At 49.9% G+C, this 20,639-nt stretch overlaps 1 protein-coding gene across 8 annotated transcripts in view; it reads right to left on the bottom strand.

Annotated features, from left to right (window-relative positions):
- Positions 1 to 20,639, bottom strand: part of NLRC5 (NLR family CARD domain containing 5) — a 103,583-nt gene that overhangs the window by 9,179 nt on the left and 73,765 nt on the right. For 7 of the 8 annotated variants that reach the window (XM_023726879.1, XM_023726878.1, XM_023726880.1 and 4 more), the window contains 17 exons: positions 20,109 to 20,198; positions 19,853 to 19,915; positions 17,306 to 17,389; positions 14,986 to 15,069; positions 14,124 to 14,213; positions 13,657 to 13,722; positions 11,940 to 12,023; positions 11,769 to 11,852; positions 10,097 to 10,183; positions 9,001 to 9,081; positions 8,155 to 8,238; positions 7,751 to 7,834; positions 5,787 to 5,870; positions 5,075 to 5,146; positions 2,475 to 2,558; positions 1,103 to 1,180; positions 190 to 273 (listed from right to left, as the gene is read on the bottom strand). In XM_023726879.1, the coding sequence (XP_023582647.1) occupies positions 190 to 273; positions 1,103 to 1,180; positions 2,475 to 2,558; positions 5,075 to 5,146; positions 5,787 to 5,870; positions 7,751 to 7,834; positions 8,155 to 8,238; positions 9,001 to 9,081; positions 10,097 to 10,183; positions 11,769 to 11,852; positions 11,940 to 12,023; positions 13,657 to 13,722; positions 14,124 to 14,213; positions 14,986 to 15,069; positions 17,306 to 17,389; positions 19,853 to 19,915; positions 20,109 to 20,198 (1,383 nt within the window). The remainder of the gene's footprint in view (positions 1 to 189; positions 274 to 1,102; positions 1,181 to 2,474; positions 2,559 to 5,074; positions 5,147 to 5,786; positions 5,871 to 7,750; positions 7,835 to 8,154; positions 8,239 to 9,000; positions 9,082 to 10,096; positions 10,184 to 11,768; positions 11,853 to 11,939; positions 12,024 to 13,656; positions 13,723 to 14,123; positions 14,214 to 14,985; positions 15,070 to 17,305; positions 17,390 to 19,852; positions 19,916 to 20,108; positions 20,199 to 20,639) is intronic. The other variant, XM_023726881.1, reaches the window with a different exon arrangement.

Consider the following 20,639-nt stretch of genomic DNA (forward strand, 5'->3'; position numbering starts at 1 on the left):
GGCTGGGCTGGCTAAGGTCCCATAGTCAGCCAGACAGGGGCAGGGCCAGCAGGTCACCCAGCCCCACTGCCTGGACACTGGGGGCTGGGGAAGGGAGGAGTTTCCACTGCCAGCCTGAGCCAGGGGGCTGGTGGCTCCCAGGACCCTATGTGGCCAGTGTGAGCCCCCATCAGTAAGGCTGGAACTCACTCTAGCTTCCTGAGCTCAGGCAGCCCCGGCAGGACAGCAGCTAAGAGCTGGGCACCAGCATCTCCGAGCTGATTGTGGCTTAAGCTTGGGGAGAGAATAGTAGGAGAATGAGGACCATCAGCCTGCCACCCACCCCATCTTGCCCACCCTCGCACCCCAAACAGAAGGTGTGGATACATTGTGTCCTCCCAAAATATGCGTTGAAATCCTGGTCCCTGTGCCTGTGATCCTGCTTGGAAACAGGGTTTTCTTTTGTTATGTTAATGAGGTCATTCCAGGGGAAAGTGGGTTCTGAATCTAATCACTTCTGAGTTACTAAAAGACCAAATTAGACACACACACACACACACACACACACACACACACACACACGGGAGAAGACAGACACCATGTGAGGATCATCTACAAGCTAAGGAACGCCAAGGAACACCCAGGGTTACCCACATGGAAGGAATTGACAAGGTCGAGACTCTGATTGAGACTTTTAGCCTCTAGAACTGTGAGAAAATAAATTTCTGTTCTTTTAAAGCCACCTATTTATGGGATTTGTGTTACAGCAGCACTAGGTAACTAAGACTGAAGGGAGGTGCTGAGGGCCAGAGAAAGGCCTCAGCTCACACTGAGACAGTTCCATCACCCTATCTTAGGGGAAGACTCCCAACTCTTGTCTTCTGTTTAGGAGGTTCTCCCTGAAGTCTGACCTAAATCCCTCTTGCTGCAACCAACACTCGCACATCTTGTCTTGGGTCCCAAGGTCCCAGGCCCGGGGTTTCGCACAGTGTGGAAGTGGGTGTGGAGGGGGAATGAGACTAAGAAGACAACAGTGCGCTCAAGTGCCCTTGCTTTTGTCACCTCTCTCTCCCTCCACCCTGCCAAAGTTGTCTTGGGTCTAGGGGAGGGGCAGACTACTCACTCCAGTTCCTGCAAGCTGGTGGCATCTCGGAGAGTTTCAGAAAGTTGGCAGCAGTCATCAATGCCGTTCCCGCTCAGGCTGGAGAAGTGGGGAACAGGTCAAGGGGCTTGAGTCAGGAGTTTCGAGGCCATTGCAGGGGCTGTGCTAAGAACTCTACAGTTTGCAAAGCCTTTTCACATTCAGGAACTCAGGTGCCAGTCACAAAAATTTGGAGGGGGTAAAGGGGGAGGAATGGTGAGCGGGAAGAGAATGACTGTCCCCAATGTCCAGGTGAGAAAACCGAGGCCTACAGAGGAGCTGTGACTGGCCAGGTAGAGACGAAAGCCCAGAGTCCCTGGCCTGCAAGCAGGCCAAGTCGCCAGATGCTAAGGACAGTCTCCACACTGTTTGGTTTGGCCAGGCTTTGCCTCAGCCTCTGTGTTGGGGATCTGTCAGGCCAGCCCGAAGGAATGCCAACGTCATACGAATGCCACAACTCAGGCAAATCATTTCTCTGGGGCTCCCAGTGTTCTCCTCTGTGCACACGGTGGGCTTTTCCTTAAACCCAGTTCATCGTCTTCTCTGTGCCTTACTTTACCCTGCCTTTGTGAGTGGGGAAAAACACAACACAAAACAGAAAAGTGGAGGCATACTGTCTTAGCCTCACGGCAAAGTATTTGTCAGAGGGTTGTTTTTGCAAATCAAATTCCTGAACTGCCTTTCTGTAAACTGATTCTAGGAGAAACGACCACATGACCCGGTCCCCTGGGATCGGCCCCTCACCCCAGCCCCCCAGTCTCTGACCTCGTTTCCTAACCACTCTACTCTACCAGAGTGGGGTGGGGGCTTGGAAGAAAACAAAGCAATGCTTTGTGTCATTGATTGAATTTGCTTTTAGCCATAATATTTCATATTTTTAAAAATCACGTTAAAAACAGGGTGTGATATTTGTTTATCAAAGTGGGCAGGGATTGAAAAATCGCAAGGCCACCAGATCTGAGTCTACACCTTTAAGGACCTTCAAAGAGTGGTCTGTGGCCCCCAGAATCGGTATCATCTGAGAGTTGGATAGAAATGCAGAATCTGGGCAACCCAGGCCTGCAGAATTAGAATCAGCATTTGAGTCCTGTCCACATTAAGGCTTGAACAAGAGTTAATCTAGGACTTGGGCCCCACCCCGTCAGGTCACTTTTGTAGTCAGAACGAAGCTGGTGGCATTGGAAGGCAAGAACAGTGGGCACCGACCCGGGAGGGCCCAGAAACGCCCCAGGAGAGGAGGGCCCTCAGGGAGGTGCCCTGATGCTTCTCTGGGTGGTGGTCCCAGGAGAGCCAAGACCACCACCCAGAGAAATGTAGCCTCCACTGGTACCCCTGGGGTCCCTCGGTTACTCACGTGAGCCTCTGCAGGAAGGCCATGTGGCTTAGTCCTCTAGTGAGCATGTCCAGGGACCAGCCGCCCAGCGGAAGGTGGCTAAGGCTAGAGGAGAGGAGGCCAGGTGAGGACCTGGAGTTGCTGGGGTTGGGTCCCAGGTGCATACTGAGGCCCTTTCCTATCTAGGGGCTTGTAGTCTCTGTGGTTAACAACGCCCAGGTCCTCGAAGACAGCCACTTACATCCACACAGTGTAAAAACTGTACAAAACAAAACTGTGCTGGGAAATCCAACTGGTATCTCCCCATATGAATTAGCAGTTCTGTGTTCTGAATCATAGCTCGACCTAGACTAACAACCACATATTGAGCACATACTGTGGGCCCGGCACTGGGCTCAGGGCCGTCTTCAAAGGTGGGTCTGTTATTCCCATTTTACAGATGAGGAACACTGTGGCTCAGAGAGTTGGGAAACTTGCTCAAGGTCACACACAGAAAGCGGTAGACTCAGGATCAGAACTCAAGGCTGTAGACCCCCATTCCTGGGCCTCGACCACATGTTACCCATGAAATCACCCTCCTTAAGGTTCCCAGCCTAGGCGGGAGAAGGCAATAATAACGATAATAGCTCGATTCTGAGCACTTACCAGGTATTATCTCATTTAATTCTCACAACCACCCCAGGAGATAAGCTGAGACAGAAGCACAGAGAGGTTAAGGAACTTGCCCAAGCTCACCTGTTAACAAGGAGCACCTAGAGATAACCAACTATCCTGGCCTTCCTAGAACTGAGGGGCTTTCTAGGACACGGGACTTTCTAGTGCTAAAACTGGGACAGTTGGCCACCATACCAAGAGTTGAACCCAGGTAGTGTGGCTTGTAACCAAGGTCCATGCCCTAACCATTTCACTGCAGGTGGACAGGTGGAAGAAGGCCGACAGGACCTGCAGCTCCTGGCCTTGGCCCAGGTGTACAACTCAATATATATTCCTCAAATGCATGGATGAGCCCATGAATGACTCACTGGGCCTCCAAATCCCCAAATAAAAGCTTCCAGAAGGAAAGGAAGTTGAGCCGAGATGCAGGCAGATAGGAGACCAAAGAAACAGCTGAAGCCAGAACTCCTCCCTAGGACAAGCAAATAGGGACAAAGTGGGAGGATTTCAGTGTTAAGGGGCAAAACCCCTAAAGATCTATATTTAAAACTGTATTAAAAACATATGTAGAAAAAAAATCTGGAGAAAAATTCACCCAAATATTCCCGCAAGTTTTCTCAGGGGGGGGTCTCATCACCATGGGATTTCACGTCCGTTGTTAAATATTTCTGTAATGACGGAACTTTTTATAGCCAGTGTGCATTCCTGGTCATCAGAAACACTTAAGGATTAAAAGAGGAAAATGCCCTGTTAATTTGCTTGCCTAGAGACTTGTTTCAACAGGGGTCTGTGCAGGATGGGACCTGTCCTGTAGGCTGAGGCTATTTCTGGTGTTTCTAAGATTTTGATGACTCCAAATTATGGGTAAGAATAAAAGTTGCTGATTACTAAGGAAACAATTGTAGGCAAATGACACATGCGGTGGACATCTGTGGGGGTTTTCTTTCTGCCAGAGTTTATGCGCTCTTCTTCTGTGAATAAAAAGAAATCAGTTGCCACTGAGCCAATTCTGACTCCTGGTGACCCCATGAGGAGAACTGTGCTCCATAGGGCTTTCAATGGCTGATATTTTGGAGGTAGATCGCCAGGACTTTTTACCAAGGTGCCTCTGGATTGACTTGAATCTCCAACCTTCCGGTTAGCAGCCGAGCGCATTGATCGTTTGCACCACCTGGCACCCCTCTTCTGTTAATAGCACTCTGAAATATCACCTCACTAAATCCAGATAATTGAGTGAGTATGTGACTCAGGTCTGGCCAGTCTGAAGATTCATCAACCACAATGACTGATTTTGGGATGGACACATGACCCCCGCTAGTCTAGTGAAATTCAATCTAGGACCTTTGGTTATAAGGGCCAGAGAAAGGTGCTCCCTTTCCACTGAGATGGTAGAAAGTAAGCCTGCTGCTACGGGGAGTGCCTGTCTGCAAATGAAGACCAGATTAGATAGACAGATAGATAGATAGAGAGTAAAAAGCAAACAAAATGAAAACAAACCCGTTGCCATGGAGTCGATTCTGACTCATAGCGACCCGATAGGACAGAGTTCAACTGCCTCATAGGGTTTCCACGTAGTAGCTAGTGGATTTGAACTACTGACTTTTTGGTTAGCAGCCAAGCTATTAACCACTGTTCCATCAGGGCTTAGTGTAGAGTGTGGAGTAGGGCCTGACAAATGCTGAGTCCCTTGATCCAGCTATGCCTGAAGTCAGATCCCTTGTAATTTTCCATGACCTGAGCCAATAAATTCCTGGCTTGGGCCAGTTTGAGTTGGGAATTCTCTTTCCTGAGACCAAGCATCTTGCTGGCTATCAGAACCAGATAAGGAAGTAAAGGTCCTTGGGAGGGCATTCAGCTCACCCAGGTCCATCCAGGGACTTGACAGCTTGTGTTCACAAGAGGTGAAAGTTCCTAGGCTCCCTCTCCACTGTCCTGCCCCCAACATCACCACCATCACCATCACTTACTCAAGCTCCTTTAGCCTGCACTTCTCCTCAAAGGTCCCCATCAGCTCCTTGTCGAACCGATTGTTAGACAAGCTGGAGGGAACCAAGCACAACAAGAAGGCTAGACAAGCTTGCCCAGCCCCTGGTGCTGAGCTGTCTTGTCAGGCTTCCTAGCCCTGCACCATTCCCCAGGCGGCTGACTCTGGGTCTGCAGATCCTAGACCACCCTTCCTGCCCAGGCTCCATGGTGGCATTCCTGGCCCCAAAGGTCAGGCTCTGGGGTCTTTGCAGGAAGACAGGCAGAGCAGTCACAGGAGACCCAGCCCCTGGGTTCTGGAATGAGGACTACAGAAGAGGAAGCTGGGAATGAAGATAACATGCGTGCAGGCACACAGTTATCCCTTCCACCCCTTAGCCCTCTCTGCACCTCAGCACCCATAGGTGCCCTAGGCAGAGCAAGGGTTATGAGCTCCATGTTACAGATGAGGGGATCAAAGCCCGAAGAAGATTTGTTCCTTGCCCAGGTTCACTCTATGAGTCAGTGGCAAAGTTGGGATCAAGAACACAGGGCTCAGCCCTCCCCAGGCCACATCCAGACTAGTTGGACTTGAGTGGGAAGAAAAGTAATGGGTTGAAGTCTCACTGTCCAACTTACCCAAAGGTCAACTGCCCTCTCCACCCCTTGCCCAGCCCTGGACCACCCCTCCCCTGGCCCCTCAACCCTGTGACTCACTCCAGCTCTTCTAGGTTGTGACAGTGGCTCAGGCCAGACGTCAGCTGGGAGAGGGCCTTGATGCTCATACAACTGGAGGTTAGCCTGGTGGGGTCAAAGAGCAGCAGGTCAGGAAGGAGCTCTGAATGCTGGCACAGAGGGCAAGGACACAGGGCAGGGGTGTGGTTCCTGAGGGGTACTGGGCAGAGGTCCTCCTTCTCTCCATAAATCTCTAGCGCCATGAAATCATTAGGTCAAGATATAGCTTGGAGGCAGGAGCATGGACGAGTTGAACATTTCCCTAAAACACAATTGTTCAGGTAGAACCTTCACGATTTCTGCCGTAGTTGGATATTATGATAGGGTCATTTAACTTATCATAAATAGAGGTTGAATAAAGAGAATTACAACGAAAACAAAATGTTTTTAAAGTCTAGCCAGTTACTCTTGTTTGCTACAAGATTTGCATCTTTATTTAAAAAAAAAATAGCAAATATTGTAGAGGAATTAAAGACATATTGGCACCAAAAGGAGACTTTCTTCCTTTTGTTTTGTAGAAGACATTCTTCTTGATGTCATCAGTTGGACTGAAAGATAATTGAAAGTTAGAAAAGCTCCATTTTGCAGCCATTGTACTGATAATTGATTCAGGCAAGAATCATCAACGGATGCTAAAATTCCTGGGTGAAACCTTGAGGAGGATCAGGATATTTACATAGTCTCAAAGTATCACCCCACAGGATACTTACTAATTATTAAGGGAAAAATAGTAATTTTGCAAGGGAAGAAACCTGGCAGGCATCCCGTTAACCAGGTGACCACAGGTAACATTGCCAGTAGGGGGACAAACAGACATCATGTGCCTCATGATCCGAGGCACCGAGAAGGACACGACATCACTTCTGTGATATTCTTGCTGCAAATGCAGATTCTAAGTCTAAGCATGAGGGGACATCAGACAAACCCAAGGGGAAGGACATTCTACAGAATGTCTGACTTGTACATGTCAGTACCAAGGTCATGAGAGACAAAGAAATGCTGAGGGACGGTTCCAGATTGGAGGAGACTAAAGAGACATGTTATGAGGAGGGACCGGTCCCTGGAGAAGGACGTCATGCTGGGTAAAGTAGAGGGTCAGCAAAAAAAGAGGAAGACCCTCAATGAGATGGATTGACACAGTGGCTGCAACAATGAGCTGAAACATAGCAACGATTGTGAGGATGGCGCAGGACCGGGCAGTGTTTCCTTCTGTTGTACATAGGGTCGCTATGAGTTGGAACCCACTCGATAGCACCTAACAACAGCAACGACAAAGAGACGTGGCAACTGAATGCAGTGTGGGATCTGGGACTGATCCAGGACCGACAAACACAATGCAATAAATAACGTCACTGAGACACTTGGCAAAAGTGGAATAGAAGCTGTCGTTTAGATAACAGTAGTGTATTAGCGTTAAATTTCCTGAATTTGATCGTTTTACTAGATTATGGAAGAGAATGTCCTTGTTCTTAGGAAATAGACCGAACTAGGAAGGAATAAGGGGCATGATGTATGCAATTTACTTTCAAATGGTTCAGAAAAAGAGGAAGAGAGATAAGACAGAGAGGAACAAGGGAAAGAGGGAGGAAGGAAAGAAGAGAGAGAATAGTAAAGCAATTGTGAAACTCTATTGACAAAGTGTGAATTTGGGTGAATGGTATGTGGACATTCTTTGTACTCTTCTTGCACTTTTTCTATTAGTTTGCAATTATTCCAAAATAAAATGTAAAAAATTAAACAAAGGGGGAGAGAAAGAAAGAGCATTGAAAAAGGAATAATTTTCTTGCCACGTGACTCAGTGTTGCTAAGGCCTAACACCATCAGGACCACCTGTGGCCAGCCCACAGGGTGGGGACCCAGAGTTCCTCTGAGGCAAGGGTTAGGGGATGACGGAAGGTGTAGGGGCAGGGCAGAGCTGCAAGGGGGCACGCGTCTTGTCTGCTTACCGGAATTTCTTCAGCTCAGAGAGGGACAGCAGGAGGCTTTGCAACAGCACGGAGCTGGCATCACAGAGGTTAACCTGGGACAAGCTGGAAAGGGCCAAACATATTCCAGAGGATTGTAGGTCTGGATGCCTCTCAGGGTCATAACATACAGATGGGGAGGCCCAGAGAGGGGGAAGGACCACCCAGGGGCTCCCAGTAGGGCAGGGCTCCCTATGGTCCCCTGGGACTCTCCTCCGAATGCCCAAGTGTGATTCTCTCTTGCGTAGGGAAGTGAGAATGCCAGAGTCTAGCACCCCCCAGCCTCACCTAGCAGGCTTTCCGCCCCCATCCTGACCAGTCAGAGAACTCAGGGCCCCAGCTGGGGCAGAGGGCCAGGCCCAGAGACAGTGGCTCGGGGTGCTGACCTGAGCTGCTGCAGCCTGGTGCATGTCTCCATCAACTGCCTGACGAGAAGGCTGTGGTGTGTCCCAAGGTCACAGTGAGCCAGCCTGGGGGCAAACAGGAGGTGACAGTTCTGAACACCAGTGACTCAGTTCCTGCCCGCAAGGAGCTTATGGTATGGGGGTAAACACTTGTTAATCAAATAAAGTCCCACGATTTGCTATTCAGTTATGAGAAGTGCTGTGGAGGAGGGGTCCTGGAGGGGCAGCTGCTACGGCTGTGAAGGCTGTTCACTGCATCAGGGCAGCCAGCTGAGGAAATGAGTTGGGGCTGAGATCTAGCCATGCTCTGTTTCCCAAAATGTATACCTGCAGGGCTGCGTCCACCCGAAAGGGATGACTTATTCTAATTTCCAAAAATGTGTTATTGGACTAGAGATGCTGTGAATCCAAGCATCTATAAGAGTGGTAATGGGAGGGCTTGACTCAGCCTTGGAATTCTGGAGATGAGGGTGGCCACCCTGAGGTGGTTGCATCTAAGCTGAGACCTGAAGGATGAGGGGGAGTTAGCCAGGTGAAGAAGGAGGAAGGGGTAGGGGATGAGAGAGCATTCTGGGCAGAGGGAACAGCTTGTGCAAAGGCCCTGAGATCAAAGGGAGCAAGGTGATGTTTGAGGAGCTACAATCGGGGTTTGGGGGAATGGCTGGAGCAGAGACTGGGGTTTGGGGTAGGATGGAGAACATGGAAAGGCAGGTTGGGTGAGACCTCATAGGCCATACAGAAACTTGGGACATCAAAGTACTCTGTTGGTCAGAACGGCTGTGTCCCTACCCCAGCCACTCCCTTGGGCTCCCAGGTGCTGAGTCCCACCTGAGGGCCACGGCCTCTGGGTTCTCCTCCTGACGGGGAAATTCCAGCTGGACACAGAGCTGCTGCCGAGTCTCGGAGATGCTGGGGAGGGAAGGGGTACCACTGTGAGGCTAATAGCAGCTTTTCCTCGAAGGATGAGCTGGCTCTGGGGCTGCCCAGCCTCCTGACTCTGAGCTCCCGGACCTAGACCTGGGTCCCCCCTCCCCTGCTAGGGTCCACCTTGGGGCTAGAAAGCAGTTGCTCCCCTGGGTCACATACACCAAAATGGGTGCCTTTTCAACCTTTTTAAGTTAATAAATGAACGAGGCTTTTCAGACCACGATGGGGAGTCATTAAAGGGATCCAAAGGAAGTTCCAGAATTTACTGAGGGAGGGGCTCAGGGGCCACAAAGTGGCTGGAAGCCTGGGGAGGCTGTATCTGCACTTTGAGCTCATGGCGTTTACTTGAATATTATGTTTATGGGGTGAGGGGGGTGATCTTTGGGAAGGGGCTGAGGGAGATGCTGGAGTGGTGGCTAAAGTTCTCCTCAGCCATTCCTTGGTCACTCCTGAAGGAAAGAGGGTAGAAGCAAGAGGCAGGCTGTTCCACTACCGACAGCACATCGGAGGTCTTCGGATGCTTTAGTGCATACAATCCTCACCCAGCCCCACTAAGTGGGGTGACCATACCCTGTTTATAGATCAGGAGGCTAACGCCAGAGCAGCTCAGTAATGGGCTCAGGCCACCAAGTGGCTCAGCTGGGATCTGAAAATAGGTCAGTGAGATGTCAAAGCCTTTGCTCTTAGCCACTCCATGTCATTCTGTCACCCTGGTCACAAAGCCAGGGACAGCCTGGACTCCCAGTAGTATCCTCCTGGGATACGACAACCCTTTGTCTGGACTCTCGGGCTGCGCTTCTCACTCTGGCACTGCTGCCTGACTGCTGCACGAGTCCCAACAAGCATGGTGGCTCCCTCACATGTGCCCAGGAGCTCCTGCCATCTTGGGGACACAGCTGTTACCCCACAGGATAAGAGAGCAACGTCTAGGTGAGGGAAGGTCCCAAGGGTCATGAAAAGATGAAGAATTCCGAGGACACCTCCTCTCTGGACTCACCTTATTTCGGTGACGTTGCCTGAGGCCTGGGCGCTGGCTCTCAGCAGTTCGAGCACCCCGACTCTGCCCACCCACGGCTCCTCCACCCTGTCACGGAAGCAGACAAGACAGGGTCTCCCAGTGTGGGCAGGGTCTAACCAGCAGGGGTGGGGCGAGCCAGGGGGAGGGGAGCAAGGAGGAGGGTCAAGGGGGGCCTAGCGGCTTTTAATTTTTCACTTATTTTAAAACTACAAAATTACACAACTAGGCATAAGCGTAAAAAAGAAAATTAACATCATCCTTATTCCAACAATTATTATTGTAACAGTCCATAGAGAGAATATTAATTTTTAAAATGTTATTTTTAGACCTAAGAAAAGGTCCACATAGTATTACATTACAAAGATAAGTAAACAAAACTTATATAAAACATAACCCAATTTTGTTAAAAAAGAAAGAAAAAGAAAAAAATACGTAGGGAGCGAGAGACGAGGAACATATTTTAAATGTTAACTGTGGTTGTTTTAGTGGTGGAATGCTCATGAGTGATTTTTATTTTATTCTCTACTTTTCTATATTTTCTAAACTTTCTACAATCTGTGTATACTCATTTAGAAGCAGAGAAAAAGAGAGTCATTGAAAACATCCCTGCTTTTAAAGTTACATTGAATTTTTTAAAGCACTGTTTTCTTCTTTACGCTCTTCTGAATTTTCCACAAATTTCTACGAGTACATATTTTTGTTTTTAAGAGTAAGAAAAGTTTTATTTTAAAATGTTCTCCTGGGGAACAACCACATTGTAGGTGTCTCATCATGGGCTGCAACAAGAAGTACGTTTTCTTGCCACAAATATGTAAATGGAGCACATGGAGCCTTTGCTCTAACTTCCGATATAACTTTCAGTTTACAGGAAAGTAGGGGTTTAGAGGAACAAGCTCCATGACAACAGGAGGCAAAGAAGGCCAAAGGGAGGACTCTGCCACTGTTGTCAGCAAGACTCTGACATGAAAGAGGAAAAGGGTGACACGGATGCCAAGAGTCACTGCCTGGCTCCCAGACCCAACCAACCAGCTGTCCCGCTAGAGCGGCAATGGGAAAATTTCAGTTTGGGCTAAGTAAATAACATGACATTAAGAAATCCCTACGGATTTTCTTAGACATCCTAACCGAGGTTACGTGTAGAAAATGTCCTTATTTTTTAGCGATTCATGTTGAAATATTTAGGAGTCAAAGAGCATGATGTCTATAACTTATTTCAAAACACAACTGCCAAAAATATGAAGCAAATATGGAAAAGTATTAACAACTGTTAAATCTCGGTGATGGGAATCTGAGTTTTAAAAATTATTCTCTTTATTTTCCGGTAGCTTCTCTGAATGTGGTATTTTTCTGAATGTCTGAAAATCATCATAAAGAACAAACAAACAGGATCATGTTATTTGTGTCCTCTGTCGCGTGTTCTTGGAAGTTTTTTCTTAAGTCCCAGAGCACAGGCCCTACCCCAGGGAGGGATGGCTTCTCTGTGTGTCTTGGGGAGGTTCTGGGACAGAGGGACAGGGTCTGCTCTGGGTCCAGGTGGCAGGAAACGGCCAGGGCCATGACCTTGGGTGGTCAGTTACTCCGGTGCCTGCTCCTGCCCCTTATTCACACCACACCCCACTTCCCGGGGCAGGGAGGAGGAGGAGGAAGGTACCTGAGGCCAATCAGCCCTGCTGGCCGCTTCACTAGGCTCAGGAGGATGATCAGCTGCTCCAAGCCCAGGCCACATCGGGTCAGTCTGGAGACAGAGGTCAGTTACTGAGGTGGCTCTAGCAGGGTGCCCCTACCCCTTAGCTGTCCCCACAGGCTGGGCCTGGTCACTCACGTGAGATCTGTCAGCTGCGGGGCCTGGCTCAGGCCAGTAGCCAGTCTGGGCACATGCTCTGACAGGAAGCTGCACTCACTCAGCCTGAGGGCAGAGGGCAAGGGGCGAGCCCCATGAGGCCTGTGGGGGCAGCAGCTCTGGCTTCCTCCAAGTCCCCCAAGGCCTACAGGGGGAGCCCTCACTAAGTGCAAAGGCCTGGACCAGTGCCTAAGAAGAGGCCAAAGATGCGCCTTCCTGCCTGGGAGCTTCCGGTCTTTTTGGGGAGACCACACCCCCCATAAGGCAGAGTGAGGAACAGATTATTCACTGAGCTTGGTTATATGCCTGGCTTGTGCTGGCCTCTGGGTGCATAGAGGTGAGCAAGACTGGTGTACCTGCCTTTATGCAGCATCTCACTTAATTCTCACAGAGTCACTTACAGATGGGGACACTGACTACCCCAGGTCACACAGCTGGTAAGAAGTAAGGGTGGAATCTGGTTTCAATCCAGGTCAGTCAGACTCTGGACACCAAACCCTTAAGCACTACCCTACCATGCACAGTATTGCTTTATTAGAGGCTACCTTGAGAGGGAGAGAGGGCCTGAGGGTCTCAGCTATAACCCTGCCCTCCAGGTGCCCCCAGTCTGCTGTCTCACCCCAGCTGAAAAGAGGACCCAGCAGAACACCACAGGGTGGTTCACTGTGACAGGGCAGGGGGCCACTGGAGGCTTTCACGAGGGGCTGATATTTGAGCTGGGTCTTAAAGGATTGGTAGAATTTTATCACAGACAAGGAAGAAATGCCAGGCTGAGTGCCTGGCATGAACATAGGCTGGGAAGCTTGACCAGGCAAGGTGTTTGATGAACATATAGAAAAGATCCCTTATAGTTGCAGTGTGTGTGTGTGTGTGTGTGTGCACGCATGTGTGTGGTAGGGGTGCTAGAAGAACATGCTGGGAGGTGACAGCCAGATCAGACTGTGAAGGGCCCAGAAGATCAGGTTAAGGAGTTTGAACTTCATCCTGGGGGCAAGAGGGAGCCACTGAAGGCCTTAGAGCCGTGCAGTGACATAATCAGATGTGTGTGTTGTGAAGATCCCTCTGGCTGCTGTAGGCTGAATGGACTGGAGGATGCCTGGCCAGAGGCAAAAGACTAATTACAAGGCCATGACCACAGCTGAAGTAAGACACATAGAGGAAATGACTCAAGGAAGTGGCAGTGAGGCTGAGAGAGAGGGACAGAGCCCAGGGCTACCAGGGGGTGGCAGTGATGGTACTGGTAGTAATAACTGATATAGCACTCAGATGAGTCAGGCCTGTTCCTAGCACTCATTTAATCCCTAAGAGGTAAGTCCTGCTATTACCCCCATTGAAAAAATGAGGAACTGAGACAGAGATGTTAAGTAACTTGTCCAAAGTCACACAGCTGGTAAGTGGTAGAGCTGGGATGTATTCCTAACTGGCTCCAGAGTCTGTGCTCTTAACCCCAACACTCAGAAGCCCCAAGATTTTACAGTTGGGACATGGCTATGAGGCACAAGTACAACACGAAAACCCTGCCGAGGGCTGCGGTGTGGGGGCTTGGGATTCACATCTGGGAGAGTTGAGCCCAGGCTGTGAGCTACAAGTGTCTAGAGGAGGCGAGGGCTCAGCAAAGGAGCAGGCACAGAAGCTGTTGCAGGACTACCTCCTCTCCCTGCTCTCTCCCCTCTTCTCATCACCCCAGACCAGGAATTACCTCAAGGTCTTCTCAGCCTCCTCCTGCCTGGAGAAGTGAATCCAGAAGCTCTGCTCAGAGCCCAGGCTGCAGAGAGAGGGGTGTGAGGAAGCCTGAGGCCCAGACCTGCCAGCGTTCTAGGACCCTGGGGCCCATGGGGTGCAGAGGGAAGACGGGCATGGTCCACAGGAACACAAGCAGGCAGGAAGCCAGGGAAGGAAGGGAAAGCTCTTGCCAACCAGAGATCACCAAACTCATTCCATAGGATGCTCAAACCTGGCCTGCCCCGCCCCATGACCTCCTTGTTCCCCGTGGTCCCCCGGGCATCAGGGAATCATGGAAATTATGATCCCACATTCAGTGAACCCTGAGGCTGGGAGAGAGGCTGGGAGAGAGGCTGGGGTTCCCCCAAGTCGCACAGACAGGGCCGTCCAGTGTGTGAGTTTTGCTTCCCCCACCATCCACAAGGGGCGCTAACATCTCCTTACTTCACCAAGGCCTCCCGGGCACCTGGACAGGAGGGGAGGGTCTCCACCAGGTACAGGGCACTTTCCAGAGACATGCTGTTGTGACTCAGACTAGAAGAGAAAGGAGGCTCAGGACTAGGGGGGGGGGGGGGGGACCTGGATAGAGCCCTGCCCAGTCCCCCTTGCCTCCAGCTGTCAGATCTGAGAAGAGAGGCCTCAATGTCCAAGGGTCCATCTGCAGGAGACACCGAAGGCCAGAGGGAGGTCCTGAGGGGCCCCACCCGACACAGGCTGCACTGGCACCAGACTCTGATCTGGGGTGAGGCACACAATGTGGTCGTGGGCAGGGCATTGAGGGGCCAGGCTGGCAGCTCCATTCCCACATGGATCAGAGACTCCCAGAGTACAAAGCTCAGTTGCTTAGCAACGGAGTTTGTATCCTCATTCTGGTGACAGTGTGGACTACTTCTTAGTGATCCTGTCTGCTACCGGGACACATCTCCAAACCCGTGTCCTGAGATTGGGTCAGAGGAGCTTCAGGGGGAGGATGGACCAGGAGCTGGGGTGGCTGAAATCCCAGACCAGCTGGTTAGGGATGGTGAACTGTCCATTCCCTGCCCCATGGCTGACCTTCGCCGGAAGGGGTTACATGCAGGGGTGGGTCCACTCTGTTTTGAGACATAGCCTCTCCTCCGCCCATGGTGGGCATGAAGGAAGGGGGGAAGGACCCAGAGCCAGCAGAGTCAAGGTCAGAAATACCCTTTCCCCTCCCGGGTCCTTGTCCTCTGGAGCTCTCCAAGGATGCTCTCAAAAGAAGCTTGTTAATGCTCTTGGCCCAGGGCAGTCTTCCTCCTTGCTATCTTCAAGGTTGTTCCTCACTTACTCAAGTAAACCAGAGATGGACACCTGAGGCAGACATTCCAGCAGGCTCCTGAGCCCGTCATCACCCAGGAGGTTTCCTGAGAGGCTGCAAGAGGTAAGAAGAGGCTGGTTGGTGGTCAGGCATGCCTCCTCACCCTCCGCCTCCTCGCTGGTACCATCACCGCTGTGTCTACCATCACTGCCAATCTACTCAGCCAGCGCTATCATTATCACCACCACCATCACAGGCACTACCATCTCAACATCATCATCATCACCGCCACGACCACTACCACCAGCACCACCACCACGATCACCAGATCTCCATTACCACTACCAGCACCATCACTGCTACGTACTCGACATACTGTGCCTAATACCACCACTGTGAACATCACCGCACCACCATCACCACCACCGTGATCACCACCAACCCGACATCAGCAGGCCCGTTACCACCATCACCATTATCTCCATCACCACTAGAATTGCCACCACCTTCAAAACTACTGCTTCTGTATTTCCCATTCCAGTCCCTCTCTCCAGCACCACAGTCAACCAGTCCTCATCTTCCCTTTCAATATCTGGTGACCACTCCCAGAGCTCATGTCCCTCCAGTAGGCTTTCAGGAGTTAGAGAAAAACCAGTTAGTTTTCACTCTGCCCTTAGTCTGTAGCAGCTGGGAGCCACACTTTTTGAGCAAGAGAAAATTCAGGAAAAAGAAAAACGCTTGGAGGATTCATTTAACAAACAGATTTCTTCTTTTAATTTGGGAATGCAATATTGGAAATGGAACCTGAACACTTTCTTACTTCCTTTCCTTGTAGGGTTCTGTGGTTACGACTACAGTTTCAGAAACAAAATAATCTGGAATACCTGATTTCCGTCCTACAATTTTGAACTCATTTTGTCCCGAGTATGACAATCTGAAACTTGTTCCACTTCACTTATTTTACGGCGCTGCATGGTGGATCTGAACCGCCAACCTTTTGATTGGTAGCCAAGCGTAAATGCTTTTTGCCACCCAGGGAAATGTGTATGTCTGTAGCTATACCCAAACCCATTGCTGACTCATGGTGACCCCATGTGTGTCAGAGTAGAATTGCACTCCACAGGGATTTCAATGGCTGTCATCTCATGGAGGAGCCCTAATGGTGCCAAAAGGTTGGCAGTTCAAATCCACCAGCTGCTCCTTGGGGCAGTTCTAGTCTGTCCTATAGGGTCGCTCTGAGTCAGAATCGACTCGACGGCAACAGTTTTTTTGGGTTGTTTTTTTTTTTCCAGTCTTATGGAAGTAGATCACCGGGACTTTCTTTCTTGTTGTCACTGGGTGAATTCAAACTGCCAATTTTTTGGTTAGCAACTAAGCGTAAGATGTTTGTGCCACCCAGGGAAATACATATATTCTTTTTTTTAACACCTCTGTTTGTTTCCCACTGGTCCTACACTAGATTCCTAATGGTTATGAGCAAAAACTCTGCATCATACTAGCTGTATGACCTTGGGCAAGTTCTTAACCTCTCTGTGCCTCAGTGCCCCATCTCTAAAATGGGGACAATGATAGTACCCAAGGTTGTTGGAAGCCCTGGTGGTGCAATGGTTAAGCCCTTGGCTGCTAGTCGAAAGGTAAGCGATTCGAACTCGCCCAGCGGCTCTTCGGGAGAAAGAGCTGGCAATGTGGTTCTGTAAAGATCACAGCCAAGAAAACCCATTAGGGCAGTTCTACTCTGTCACATGGGGTCGCTATGAGTTGGAATCAACCCGATGGCACCCAACAACAACAACAGGGTTGTTGGAAGGATAAAAAGAATTGATACATGTAAAGCACAGAGCCTGGCAGGGAGAAAGTACTCAATAAGTGTTGTTATTATTATTACTATTATTTTTTCAACCCTGAGAGAGTCACCCTATTCGGTCACCCAAGACAGGCCACACAAACCACCCCTTTCTCAACAATACGAGGGCCTAAAAGTCCCTACCCTGGCTGGCTCCCAGCCCCTCAGGCTACGCTCAGCCATTGATAATTTTAACCACTTGCCAAGCAGACAAATGGATCTTTCATTTCAGAACCCACCAGCCAGCAGAGGATGAGGCTAGGGGTCTTTTGTGAAGGGTTCCCCAGATTAGATCAAGGACCACACTGTGAAACTAGGTCTACCAGGCAGGGACTAGGGAGTGGGGACGCTTTATATATGCAACCCAGAGTCCCAGGAGTCCCTTGGCAGCTGGTCCTGAAAGGTGTAGGCACACACACACACGCATAGGTGCAGATACACACACGGACACACACACCCTTCCAGTGCCACCCAGGTACACGCTCCTGTGCTCTGCCCCCAGCTTACTCCAGCTGGCTGACATCTTCACATTTGCTCAGCTTCCAGCACAGTGGCTCCACGTGCTCCTGGAGGAGGCCGCAGCCCGTGAACCTGTTGGAGGGGAGGAACAAGCAGGGCAAGGGTGGTTTGGTCACGCAGACCACCTCTGCCCCGCTAGTCCCCAGGGCAGCCTCCGAGCTCCAAGCATAGATACTCTGGAAATATCCCGCAGCCAGCACTCCCGCGCCAGCAGATCCCACCTGGCACCCCCACTCCCTCTGGAACAGTGGCTCTCAAAGCGTGGTCCTAGGATCCGCATTCGCATCATTTGGGAACTTGCTGAAATACAAATTCTGGGCCCCCAGCCCAGACCTACTGCATGAGAAACTCTGGGGCAGGACTCGGCAATTCGTGCTTTAATGCACCCTCCAGGGGATTCTGATTCAAGCTCAAGTTGAGGAACTGCAGCTCTGGGGTCATTTTAATGACTGGAGGGTCTCCCCACCCCTCTACCCTCAGGGTAAGGAACAGACACGGAGATGGGGAAGGGAATATGGGCGATGTCTGCTCCTGCGGAGGGCTATTGATGCTGGGATTAAAAGTCACAGGAAGTCTACCTTTGAGAAGTCTGGAATGAGACCACACAATAAAAGCAAAATAAGGGGTTACAAAAGCCAGCAATTAAAAAAAAATCTTAAAATCAGAAAGTCTCTAAACTCAATGTCAAATTTTGATCAGTTTATCTTCACGATTTTTCCATATTCCTAAACTCTATATTATACTATTATTTACTTAATATTTTCTTTGAATCAGGTAATTAAAAAAAATTTAATACACTTATTTTAAAAGGAGACCGTATGCCACAAACTTAATGGAAAGCTGTCACTGATTTGATGCAAATAGACCAGCAGCTTAAAAATACATAAAACGAGAGCAAAATGTCAATGTTATTAAATTTGATAAGGGCTGTTGAGAGCACTCTCTTTATTAAAAAGCGAGCTTAGCACGTGTTGGAGAGGTGTTAAAGGCACACTAACACCAATAGAGACTTCCTCCCTGCCCTAATCAGAAAGAGAATTAAAAAGGGAGTAATTTTCTCACTAAGAGATTCAATGATGTTGAACCAACTTACTATTTGTCCAACCTGCTAAAAATCTTCTCATCGTGGTCTATGTCCTACATTTTGGAAAACCCTGACTTACATATTCTATAAGTTGGAGTAGTGTTGGGCTAGGCCAGGGGTCAGGAAACTATAGCCCACCGCTGCCTGTTTCCGTATGGCCTGCAAGCTAAGAATGGTGATTACATCTTAAAATGGTTGAAAACAAAATAAAAAAAAGAATACTATCTCAGGACACAGAAACATTATATGAAATTCAAATTTCATCGCCCATAAATACACTTTTACTGGAACGCGGCCACACCCGCTTATTTATGTGTCATCCATGGCTGCTGTCAAATTACAAAACGGCAGCACTGAGTAGTGACAGACCATGTGGCCTGCAAACCCCAAAATATTTACTACCCCGGGTGGTGCAAATAGTTACTTGCTTGGCTACTAACCAAAAGGTTGGAGGTTTGAGTCCACCCAGAGGCACCTTGGAAGAAAGTCCTGGCAATCTACTTCTGAAAAATCAGTCTTTGAAAACGCTATGGAGCACACTTTTACTCTGACATACATGGGGTCACCATGAGTCGGAGTCGACATGACGGCAACTGGTTTTTTTTTTTGGCAACCCTTTACAGAAAAAGTTTGCCCACCTCAGGGCTAGGAACACAGTGAAACTGCCTGAGTTCACATTCAGCTCCACTACTTCCTGCCTTGTGACCACAGCTGTGAGGTTGGTATGAGTTAATATGCATAATGCTGTTAGCATGGCACCTTGCAGATCAACAGTGCTCTGTTTCTCGTATTTCACTGCTGAGGAGCCTGGGATTCAGAGAGAAGGAACTGGTTCAGGAAGCCAGTGGCATCAAACAGTTACCGGAAGCAGCATCTCTGAATTCCAACCCTCATCCCTTATCCTGCCCCCAGTGCAAATATCTTCCTTCCTCCCGCTTGATGCAACCTCAGAGCCCTGGTAGAGGAGCCAGCAGGGGCAAGGACACTGAGATCTATGAGCACCTAATGTTTTACATGTCACTTTTCCTTAATCCTTGCAAACTCCCCGCAATATAGCAGCTCCTTCCTACAGCTGTGGAAGCCAAGGATCAGAGAAGTTAAGTAACTTGCCCAAGGTCCAGGACACATGTAGCACCAGGTCCTCTGTGGAGCTGGGACTCAAAGCCTGATGGGAATGCTGCAAAGCCCTTTCCACCTTCCCAGGCTTCCTAAGTTCTGGTTCAGTCTGACATGTACTCGCTGTGTGCCCTTGGACAAACACTGACCCTCTCTGGGCCTCTGCTTTTTCATATAAAAATAGCTTGGATGAAACAAGTTCGCTTGCAGGGTCCTTGCAGGGGAATGAGCTGGGTTAGGCAGTCCTTGCTCTGCTCTGGACACCTGGGAGGCCTTGTCTGCTCAGCCCCAATGACCCCTGGCTGTCAGGGTACGGCTCGGCTCGGGCCACTTACCTACAGTACACGCCTTCCTGCTCCTCACTAGACCTGAAGTGCAGGGACACTTGACGCAGGGACCTGGAACAGACAGTACCTGGGTCAGTCCTCATTGGCCACAGCCTCAGGATGTCCCCAGGGGGCAGCTACTCCTATCTCTGAAGCACAGTCTCTGGCTGGGGCCCTACTGCCTCCATCCCACCCCCTCATACCCACCAGACCCCAGGCACAACCTTCCAAGAGTCTTGTCCCAGTGGCCCAGGCCACTTCTCACCTGATCTCCACCTTCTGAACCCGTGGGCACAAGCCGAAGATGTTAGCCAGCAGCAAGAGGCTGCTCGGGGACAGTTCCGTCTGACTCAGCCTGAGAAGGAAAGGGTCAGGGCCCTACATCAGCAAATCACAGCCAAGCATGGCCAATAGACAAGGGACCTGGGTAGGCTGGAGGGGACAGGAAAGGGAGGACGGGAGGGCCGGCAGGGTCAGCAAAGCAATAGAAGGTAGGGCGCAGGAGGGACAAATAGGTGCATGGTGGGGCAGACCTGGGTTCAAATCTTAGTTCCGCTTACTGGCTGTGTGACTTTGGACATCATTTAACCTCTCTGAGCCTCAATTTCCTTATCTGGAAAAAAGGATTAATCATGGAATATCTTCCTCTCAGGGTGCCGGCAGGATTTAATGATATCAAGCTTGTGAACTGCCTAGCATGATGCTTATGCTTCCTGTCATTATTACTCTTGTTGCTACCTGCAAACACAGAATTTAATAGGCAAGTCCTTGCTGAGAGGGAGCAGGAAGTCCAGGC

Source organism: Trichechus manatus, unplaced genomic scaffold (genome assembly GCF_000243295.1).
Source record: "Trichechus manatus latirostris isolate Lorelei unplaced genomic scaffold, TriManLat1.0 scaffold00014, whole genome shotgun sequence".
NCBI lineage: Eukaryota > Metazoa > Chordata > Mammalia > Sirenia > Trichechidae > Trichechus > Trichechus manatus.